The sequence below is a fragment of the Apium graveolens genome, chromosome 2 (assembly GCF_009905375.1).
Source record: "Apium graveolens cultivar Ventura chromosome 2, ASM990537v1, whole genome shotgun sequence".
Taxonomy (NCBI): domain Eukaryota; kingdom Viridiplantae; phylum Streptophyta; class Magnoliopsida; order Apiales; family Apiaceae; genus Apium; species Apium graveolens.
In genome coordinates, this window is record NC_133648.1 from 85,462,195 (window position 1) to 85,473,828 (window position 11,634).

At 35.6% G+C, this 11,634-nt stretch overlaps 1 protein-coding gene across 1 annotated transcript; it reads left to right on the forward strand.

Annotated features, from left to right (window-relative positions):
* The first annotated feature begins 7,280 nt into the window (after window positions 1–7,280).
* Window positions 7,281–10,493, forward strand: LOC141706007 (uncharacterized). Its single transcript, XM_074508854.1, has 7 exons — window positions 7,281–7,512; window positions 7,747–8,242; window positions 8,509–8,568; window positions 8,658–8,723; window positions 8,965–9,051; window positions 9,144–9,401; window positions 10,315–10,493. Coding segments are annotated over exons 1-7 (1,059 nt in total). The 5' UTR covers window positions 7,281–7,510; the 3' UTR covers window positions 10,405–10,493.
* Window positions 10,494–11,634: the final 1,141 nt, after the last annotated feature.

Consider the following 11,634-nt stretch of genomic DNA (forward strand, 5'->3'; position numbering starts at 1 on the left):
GTTTCGGGTGGGAAACTTCATGACTGAATGGTAGGAAGAGGGGACTGCCTTGAAGGCATGTATCCCTGTTCTCCCCATAATAGCATTATAAGTTGAACTAGCCTTTACCACCACGAAATCCAGCATCTGCGTTGCTTGCCTTGGCTCCGTACCTATGGTGGTTGGCAATTTGATTATCCCTTCCACATGACATTCTACTCCAGCAAATCCATATATCGGTATGTCGGTTGGTGTCAACTGGGAGTCGTTATACCCCATTCTTAGAAAGGTGTCGTGGAGCAAGATATCCACAGAAGCACCATTATCCACAAGGACCCTCTTAACCGGGTTATTTCCTATTATCGGTGTTATGACCAGCGGGTCGTCATGGGGAAACTTCACACCCTCTAGGTCGGAATCATCAAAAGCCAATGTTACTTCTGTCCTGGCCCTCTTTGGGGCTTCGCCAACAATATGCATAACCTCCCTGGTGTATGCCTTTCTGTAATTTTTGGACAATCCAGCAGCAGTTGGACCTCCAAAGATCGTGTTTATCACAGGTCCTCGAGGGCGTCGTGGTCCTCCAAAAATTGCATTTATAACCGGCCCTCTAGGCTGGGGATTCCGCCCCTGATCGTCTTGGTCCCTCCTACGATCTTCAAAGTTCTTTCTTCCATTATTATTTCTGTCCCCTCCATCTCCAGTATACTTGTTCAACCTTCCTTTTCGAATCAAAAACTCAATTTCATCTTTCAATTGCCTACACTCATCAGTGTCATGGCCAACATCCTTGTGAAACCTGCAATACTTGCTCTTATCTAGCTTGGCGGGATCAGCCTTCAAGGGCTTAGGCCAGCGAATATCTCTATCTTTCTCAATCTCCATCAAAATCTGACTTCTAGGAGCACTCAGCTTAGCGTATTCAGTGAACTTTTGCCCGGGTCCTCCCTTCTTGGGGGTTGAATCAGGGTTTTGTTCGGTTCTAGGATATTTGTCCTTAGCGATATACTCCAAATCAGTTTTTCGTTTCTTGCCTCCAGTGGGCTCATTACTTACTACGGTCTTCCTCATGCTTTCTTCAACCTTGATATACTTCCCTGCCCTCTCTTAGAGTTGCAACATGTTTTCAGGGGGACGTTTGGCCAAGGACATCTTGAAAAACTCATCCCTAGTTTCTTGTTGCAGTGCTATCATGGCTACCTTATCATCAAGGTCTGGGACTTTTAAAGCCTCCTTTGTAAAACGATTCAGGTAATCCCTCAAGGATTCTTTAGCTCCCTGCACAAGACTCATAAGAGATGCTGAACTTTTCTCATGGACTCTTCCACTGATGAATTGCTTAATAAAAGCCTGACTTAATTCTCTGAATGATCCAATAGAGTTTGGGGGCAAGCGACTGTACCATCTTTGAGCCATACCCGACAGGGTTTGAGGGAAGGCCCGATACTTTATAGCATCATTCACGGGTTGCAGCAGCAGTGCATTAGAGAATGTCCTAACATGATTAGCGCGGTCACCCGTGCCATCATAGGCTTTGATAGTGGGCATCTTGAATATTCTTGAAATATGGGCATTCATTATTTCTTCTGTGAAAGGTGGAGTTGGATCATCAGGATCTCCAAGGGGAAGGAGATTGCTTGGATCAGTTCTTGGGACAGCAGCCCTTCTTCTTACCGGACCATCCAGGTCTATGACAGGAGGAGGATTTCTCCCCCTAGGAAGTATCTGGGGTATGGTGGCCTGGTGAGCCTCCAAATCACGTCTCAGCCTTTGGATTTCAGCCTCATGAGCCCTGATCCTTTCCTGCACTTCTTGGGGATTCGCCCCTGGGGTGCTCTGGGGGCGTTGCTTTCCATCGGCCATTGGCTCTTTTCCAGGACGCCTCCTTCTCGGGGCCACTTCATCATCCGAAGATTCGGAGTCTCTCTCAGTGTAAGGACCAGAAAATTCTCGATCCTCAGGGATAGGACCCAAACCTCGTATATAGGGGGGCGACCGCCCTCGTGCTTCGCTTCGCCCAGCATATCCGCTTCCTCCAACCTCAGGGTGAAGGGGCATCCCATAAGGGGGGTTAGTAGTAACAATAGTTGAATATTCATACCCGACGGGTCGAGAATTCACAGGTATATGTATTTGTTGAACTTGAGGATTCGTACCTTGAATCGGGGGAGTTGTCCCTTGTAGCTGGGGTTGAGTTGCCCCTGTCTGGGCTTCCTCCTGAGTAGATGCATAAGTTGAATGGGGAGGAACCTCCACGGTTGATGAAATCACCTGGGTTGTCTCTGATGGTGTTCCTTCCTCTAGAGCTCCAATTGTTCTCCGTGTTCTCGCCATGGTTGTTGTTGTGTTTCCCACAGACGGCGCCAAATGTTATAGATAAAAAACTAAGGTTATTATTTGCTGTATTTATTACTAAGATTCGGGAGCTCAAGGCCTTTAATGGCTACTCTCGTGTATCGTAGCTTAATTCTGCCTTTACGAGATGCCTACGTATTTCTGTGAATTAGAGAATCAAGCCAAAAAACGTCATTCTGATTTGTGGGATGAGGCCCCTTATATAGATGTGGGAGTCCTTGAATTGGACTTGGTATAGGAGACTTGGTGGATAAGCCTCTGAATTAGGATAGACTTAGGAGTCCTAGGAAGTAGGAAGCTGATTCCTTATCCTTTTAGGTCCCCTTGAGGCTAATCTATAAGGATTTATATCCTTATCGGGATTCTTCTCAATAGTTGATTTTTCCCTTATTAATTAATAATTAGGGCTTTTGGGCCTTTTTTATTCCATCAGGCCTGATCTGGTCCATCAGGCTTAACCTTTCTGGTCTGAGTATCATATATCTTTTTATTGGGCCTAGCAGCCCACAGCTTGTACAATTAATGCAGTATTTAATTATACAATCATAATTTATTTATCCCTATCAATTATGAGTAGAAAATTGCAAAAGATATTATTCTAAAATATATTCTTAGTTTGCAGAACATACATCTTTATATTGCAGAATATACATATGCTACTTGTAAAATATATGACACATGCTAGATTTTCCTTTGTACTTGTAAAATATATGACACATGAAAGATTTTCATTTGTATTGTCATGTTTATATAAAATGATTCACAAACTAATTTGTTTTTCAATATTTTATGTAATTTTTTGATTGTAGAAAGTGGACTCCAGCATATACATACATATATATATAGGTCGATATATATACACATACACACACATACACATATATATATATATATATTTCAAAAGGACGATCCCATCCACGAACGTGTAAAATTAAATATGGCATTTAACAATTGTAATCATGAGTTAAATGCCTACTTTCATCCGGTATATGACAATGTCAATATTGGATAAAAGGAAAAAGAGAATTATTAGCTTTAAGCCGCCTAAACGTTTTCCCGTTTATGTATGTTTTTAAATTAGGAGCAACATAAGGTATTTTTATTACAGTTAGATAACTAACATATACTTTAATATGAAACTGTAAGAAATTTCATCCACTGCAAGACGGTTTTGGACTTAGAAAAATGGTAAGGGTTGATTGGTTTATTTTCTTTTTTTTAAAAAAAAATAAAAAAATGAATGAAGAACAGTTACATTTTTTGACTTGTATATTATAATTTATAATTATTCTTAATCGGATTGTAGGATCAATTAAGGGTGAAGGTTGTGATGGATGCAATTGATACCTTTCAAAATGAAATGGACGCCGAAAAATATATGCATCTAAATAGAATCAATGTTTCTAATATTGAGGGATATTCAAGGGCAAGTGACCGTAGTGACAAAAAATGGTTCAAATCTTTCATAAAAAAATATTAAAAATAAAATTGAAGCAACAAAATGATAATCAATGTGAAGCTGGAATGATATAAAAAGAAAAAAAAGCATTTAAATCAGGTCGAACATGTAGACATAGATCTAGATGACACACAAGAAAAAAAAGTTTTATCATACCAAACAAATCAAACTAGAAAAATTTGGTAGGAATTACTCTACCAATTCTTACCAACATACAATCCGGGAGGAATTGCCGGAGTTGTTAGAATATTTATACCCTATACATAGAAATAAAGATAGAGAAGACTGCACTGAAGAAATGACAGCGTCTTCATTTTTCGTGAGAATTGATACTCCAACCATGGACATTTATAATAAGACCAACCAAGCTGGGTGGATGCGAAGCTGGGTGCTGCTTACCGATCGCATTATAAACAAAGCCAAATGGATCTGAATGCAAAATACTTTGAGCAAGATTATTATTTCTGGATCTAGATAATACGACCGAGGGAGAACAAATAGTAAAAATTATGTAATGTCAATAGTACACTTAAAAGTTAGCATAAGTACCAATTTAGTACTCTTATTTTTCTACTAATGACAATGAAATATTCCTATTTTTTCAATTATATGCAGTGAGCATGTATTTCAGTACAGGGTTTATTTTGCATTCGTAAGCTCATCGCTACTCTAAAATTTGGGAATTTTTTTATTACTCTGTACTCGATATGTGGTATGTTTTAATGAATGAAACTATAAGATACTAACAAAAGTACTATTAGCATATATTATTTCCTTTGTTATCTTATGAGCATTATTATACCTCACTGGCCTCAATTTAACCACAAGATCAAGTGAGGTGATCGATAATAAGAGACACAGAGAAGCTACCAGTAAAGAATACATTAGAAAATTGCGGCAACTTGTAAGTTCAAAACTACTCTATTCATATAAAATATGTAGTGCTTTTAGTGATTAAATGCTATTAAAAAGTTAGTAAATATTATTTAAGATTTTAGTGAAATTGAAAGTGACTGTATAAGATTTTCTTTTAATACTTTTTTCATTAAAACTACACCATAAATAATGTTTGTGCTATCTTTATTTTTCATTACACAAGCCTTGATAATAAGCTACTTGTGAGTTAAATACGAACAATGAAGGAAATTCTTGGGGTGTTGCGACATGAGATTTCGAGTATGATAATTGAGCTCGTGACAAACAAGGCAAATGAATAACAAGATAACAATTAGAAGGAAATCTTGGAAAAAGTGGCATGGGAAGATATCTTATTTTAGTGTAGTGGGTGATCGAAGTGCACTATGGTGTGAAATGCTAACAAAATATGAAATTTCAAAAATTATTTATTAGTGTGAAGTGCATCAAAAGGGAAAATGAGTGATAAATATCTCTAGAAGAATCCTCGAAAAGATACTCCAACTGAAATAATGAAGGGAAACACCGATAAAATAAGATATGATTAGAGAAAATATGTTTAGGACAACATAATATATTTAAGTACCTCATAAATTATAAAAGTCTGTCATGCATGAAGTAGGTGATATGTGTCTAAAAAATTTTTAATTTGGGTCGTGAAAATGGTCAATTTTGTTTCATACTAATGAAGAACATTGTTGTGGCTAATCTCAGGGTCATAGGCCTACCGTTATTAATGTTTAATATATTATATATTTATTAGTGTTAATTGGTATTTTAACAATGAAAGTAAAACCAAAAATGAATGGAAGTAAAACCAAAAATAATAGGAAAGAAAGAAAAGAGTAAAACACAATCACTTTACATGACAATATATAGAAGGAAGAAAATGGATTTAACTCAATTTAGGCCCAATCTTAAAATCCAAAATCGCAATTTAAGGGATTACATTCTCAGCTCAAGGTCTTGAAGTTTTTTACAACATAGAAATTTATAACATTTATGTACTGCTTACGAAATTAAGTGACTGTCCTTAATAAATTATAAACTCCATGCATCTATAAAAATATACTCCAATAAATACTTGTATGATATTAATTAGGTACTTGTTGATCACTTTTATAGGGATGCGTGCATAGAGTATAAAATGAACACAATCTCATTTCCATTAGGAAAATACTTAATGTATGACATGTGATGAGTTTTAATTGGAATAACCCACCATGTATTCACATCGACAAGTTGGATTAAAACATCACACATCAATTGGCATATCATACTGTACAAATTTGTACACAATTTCGATTTATATGTATTAAGCTAGTACGAGCAAAACAGTACAAAGATAACATTCTTTTTTGAGATTAAACTTTTAGAAACCTACACAATTTTGATTAATATGCATCAAGATACTACCAGTACAAAGATAACATTATTTATATAAGATTAAACTTGAAGAAACCTAGTAATTATAGATTTACGTGCACATTATGAATAGCATCTGAACACAATCTCTCAGATTTGTGACTAAATTTAGGTATAGCTAGAGACTAAAAATTGGGGTCGTTTAGTTCGGAATACTTTTTGAAATGATTCTTGGTTAGTTCCAATCCCATGTTTGGTTGGGAATGTATTTTTCTCAAACCTACGAGGAAGTTGGTATGGTAATGAACTTTATCATTATTTATTTATCTCCATTTAAGAAATTAAATGTACATAAAAAAAATCGATGAACCAAATATAGACTAAAATAATAATTAAATTAGTATTTTAAGTTAATATATTATAATAACTCTGAATATTTTAAATCTAACATATACATTCTATCACTCAACTAAGCACATGATATAATTTGAATAATTCCTCAACTCATAAGAGCATCTCTAATGATTGACACCATTCAAGGGTGCTAACTTTCTCGCATAATAAAAATATTATATTTTATATTCTCTTTCGTCCATATTATTTTCAAATCACTTTAATGGTTGTTATCCTCAGATGTCAACTTCACTAATTCAATGAAAATTTATATTAAAGAAATGATATTTTATGCACCATTGGAAGCACAAATGAAATTGGCACCCTACTTCTTGGGATGCCAACTTTGGGCGGCCCATACCAAGTGATTCGACTCCCCAATCTGGCATTGCTCAACTTCAATGGGCGGCCCATGCCAACTGATTCGACTCCCCAATCTGGCATTGCTCAACTTCAATGGAGTGCTAATAACGGTGCCAATCCACGTCATGCCATATGATGTGCTAACCCCTCTTGATACCCTGTATTGGTGTTGCACTAATACTCTGGCCTCATTTGTGGTTCTAGATCTCATACTGCTTCTTGAACCAAAGGACATGGTTAGTTTCTTAGTTCAGGAGTAAAGACAAAACAAAGAATAACTTAAACTTTCATGGACAAAAGTCTCTAATATGCAGTAATTAATATAGAAGTAGCTAGCTATCTAACTAAGATGTTTGTTGTTGGTTGTTGTTAAGAGCTAAGAGTATGCCAAGTATATATGAACCATACATGCACTAATGCACAAACCTTCCAAATCAGCACTTATCTTTTTCCATGATTATCATCAATTGCATGTCTTTGCTAGAAAATGCTTATGTCATTTTCCCCTTCTACCAGACCTTTCCAACCCTCTCATAATATACACTACACTACACTCCAGTACTCCTTAACACAGCAACAGTACCCAGTTAACACAAAAACACTACCCAGTGGCTTTTATCTCCATTTTCTGATCTGAATTTCACAAACATACACAGCTGAAGTCGATTATCACAAAGAAAAATGTAAGTTGTATATATTCTCCCATGCAATCTTTATGTAGTACATGAAAACATGTTTTCTTAATTTTGTTGTGAGATCTCGTACAAGCATATATTCATTTGATATGGCCTCTGACTCTATTTTAAGATCTAAATTTCATTGATCTATATATGTATATTTGGTATATTCATCATTACTTCCATGTATTTTTTAATTAATTGTACAGATACGTTAATAAAACTCTTTTAACTTTGAAGGGACAATTTGGAACACAGTCAAACAATTGACGGCAAAGTTGCTGCAAATAATGAGTCTCAGACAATTACTGTTGAAAGCTCTGCTGCCATGATTCCACCAGCTGGGGCAGAAAATCAAAATGAAGACGATGACATATGTAAGTTGATTCCAGAAATACCATGGGAAGAATTTGACCTGGAAGATCTCAATTTTCTTCCTTTTCAGAAGCCACCTGCAGAAATCTGTAATAATGGCTGTCAATTGCCTTTGGAGTTTGGACACCCTGGCAATCAAAAAATGTCAGCCGAACAATATCTAAACCCAAATGAGGCAAAATTTAATACGCTAACACCTGAGCTAAGGTCGCTGATAAAATGGCAATCTGAAAATGCGAGATTTGAAGGTCATGAAGCGGCCCTGGCAACAGGGGCTATAGGTAATCCTAAGCTTGGCGCAGAAAAGAACAAAAAGCGGAAAGGATTAGAAGTTGATGACAACTACCAAAATAACGCTCGGGTGGGTGTTTACTTTTCCCTCACATTCTTGTCTTTATGTGCTACATACAAGGGCTTAGCTGTATTAGTGTTATTTGGAAAATCATAGATATATTATTTCATTTGCTTAATAATTTATAGGCTAGAATAAATTATTTTATAAATTGTTTCAATTTGGTAGGTAAATGATGAAGACGATCAAAATTAATCTATTAATTTAACGAGATTATTCATTTATAGGCTACCCATAAACTAAAACGCCTATTTTATCTTAAATGAATTTATCAGGTTATGAGAAGAGGTGCCCCCACATCAGAAGCTTTTGAATTTCACACTCATCCGGGAAGGGTATTATTTGTTTACGATTCAATTTGTTTTGATAATAATAAATTCTTAATGTTTAGATTATTGTTTGACTAACTTGTATGTTGTTGCAGAAGAGCAGCTATAGTATCAACGACAAGTTGATGGAATTGCATGAGCTAGTTCCGGGCAGCCAAAAGGTCCGGTCTTTGGAAATAGTTTCGGTGTTACTAATTAGTAGTTAATATAGATAAATAAATTAGTATTAAGAATGGAAGAAGGTGGTTTTACAAGAAAAAATTGATATATATTATACAGGTAAAGAAATAATCAGATTATTTATTTGATTTGAGTGAAATTCTAGTAAAATTGTGTTCCCACCAACAAGATTATGTATAGACATGAAAGAAATGTTATAACACATTCTCTAGTTTTAAGCAGGCAGATATGGCCACAACGCTGGGGGAGACAGTGCAGTATCTGGCACAGGTGAGGATCAGAGAGCATTTACTACAAGAGGAAATCAAGGTAAACGTACTGTATATATATCAATGTGTATATATCTTCACGGAAACACAGTGCACAGTACTTATAATTTAACGCGCCATTCTCAATGCCAGCAACTGAGAGAAGCCATGGGTAGCATATTGATGCATTCGAGTGTCCATGGAATCCCATTAAACATGGGAGTGAACACAGAGTTTGGGGGGTTGGAATCACCCTGGGCACACCCTCCAGTGAGAATGTTCAACTCGTCGATATCGACGATGAACAAGCCATCATTGTTGCAACAGAACTCAAATGCTTCAGCATCGAGTTCGTTTCAGCCTCCACAAGTTTCTGCACCTACTCGGTGGCAAAGTACTCTTCAGGATAAGGTACACACCTTCTTACAGCCTAGCTCTAGGCAATTATATCTCCTCTCTTTTTCACAAAACATAGACTCTTCACACTTAACTTTATCAAAGCTATATGTGTATGAGAACGTATATACCTAATGTGACAGGTTCTTCATCATAACGAGTTGTTTGTGCTTAATGAAGTGGTGATGAAAGATGTTTATACTCTAGAGAGAGTCTTTAGTATCCGAGATACAAAACTTCCTGATAAAAATCAGCAGCAGGCTATAATTAGTTAGTTTCTTTTCTTCTTCTTTTTCTGTGTCAATGTCGATTTGGTTATATATATAGGTCTGTATATTATTTTGGAACAAGTGATACCTGAATAAACACAAAAATTACAACTACAAATTAACTGAAGAGATGTAACTCAATCTCAGAGCTATATTGGCAAAGACCAAACATTATGGCTCCACTCATAAAAACCTTAGTTAGATTGATCTATTTGTGAAACGGCCGTTTCATGATATACAAGGGCATATGTAGTCTAAAATAATTGTTTAGTGGGGATGTTCTTCACCAACTTGAATGCCTTCGATATATAAGAAATATATATTCTGGATTTAATCATAAATTTTTATAAACATGATTATAAGCATTTAGATCTTCTGTAGTCAAATACTTTGCATTGGTAAGGTGTACAATGTGCATGTAGCAGAGTGATGTTGTTCTTGTACCAGTTATACTTGATATAACCCTTTATACTTGATAAATTATTTTTGATACCTTTTTCCCGAATAATAGCAATTAAATTATATGCACGGGCTGCTAATCTTGATGTAATTAATTCAATAAACCGTGTTCTGAATTTAGTATCCACAGTAATTAGTTACTTTTAACCGTTTTAAGTGTCGGTATTTCAGTTTAATTTATGTATATTTATTGTTTGCAGGAAATCCAAGAACGAATCAAGAATTTACAGACATGGAATATTTTGAGCATGGAGTCTGGGAGCAATGATGATGCTCAACGCAAAAAATGATGACCATGCATAGTGATCCTATATTAATGTTGTCGTTGTCCGCCCATATTTTGGGATGAATGTGCTTCAATTTTTTCGTTATCTATTATCGTCAATTAGTGAACTTAGCTTTTCTATGTTATTTCAGTAGAGAATAAACATAAAGATGTTGTTATGTCAATATTATTAAAGTATTTATTATAGTAAGACATAAAATGGTTCTTTGTTTATCTGGTCCTGCATGTATATGATTTGTTGATAGCATCAGAGAACAATTCTAATATTCAGAAGTTAAAGGGTCTCTTTAGTGCTGAGTTTAAATAAACGATTTGGGCACGACTCGGAAAATTCTGGGAATGGAGATTTATATGGATATAAGCAAAATGAAACTCTTCTTGTCACAGAACGGATGCATTTAGAGGATTTTTTCAAGGTTTGACATATCTACAGTAAACCCATAGATATTCTGAGTGCTACAAATGTACAACTATTTATTGCTTAGCACCTAAGTCTGCTGAGGAGAAGGAGTACATGTCCAGAGTTTTGTAGTAGGAAGCTTGATATATCTAATTTACTAAGGAATGGATATTTTTAATTTATAATAGCCTAAAGTATGAGGATGGTAACCACTATTCAATAAACACACACAAACTTATATCAAAAATTTGAAATGAATTTGGGCATACAATAGGTATATTTTACTGGAAATGGTATAAAATGAATTAGTTTTTTTAGTTTTTTAACTTAGTTATGAACTACTACTACAAACATCCTTATCTGCGATTTCTTTTTAAAAATATTTTAGGATTAATGTTATCGTTAATGGTTGTACGAAAATGGATGAAAATGCACCAAAAATATTTTATGGCGGTAGAAGATCTATTACTAGTTATGCTTTTACTCTAGGCGATTCCATTGTCAGTTAGAAAGCTACTATGCAACCCAATGTGACTTTGTCTACTACAGAAGCACAGTACATGGCATTGACAGAACCCGCAAAAGAAGGAATTCGGTTGAAAGATTTGGTCAGTGATTGGGGTCTACATCATGATCAGGTTACGGTGTATTGTGATAGTCTCAGAGCAATCTGTTTATCAGAGGACCAATTCCATAATGAGCAGACTAAGCACATAGACATAAGATATCATTTTCTAAGAAGTGAGAAGGGAATCAAGACGATTAAAGTGGGTATTGTTGATAATATAAATGATATTTTCACCAAGCCGGTTTCACATAGCAAGTTTCAACATT

What these genes read in the sequence shown, in the direction of transcription:
- LOC141706007 (XM_074508854.1), top strand. An exon ending in ACTACCAAAATAACGCTCGG is followed by an intron (nt 8,243 to 8,508) that starts GTGGGTGTTTAC and finishes TGAATTTATCAG; the next exon opens with GTTATGAGAAGAGGTGCCCC. An exon ending in TACTACAAGAGGAAATCAAG is followed by an intron (nt 9,052 to 9,143) that starts GTAAACGTACTG and finishes TCTCAATGCCAG; the next exon opens with CAACTGAGAGAAGCCATGGG.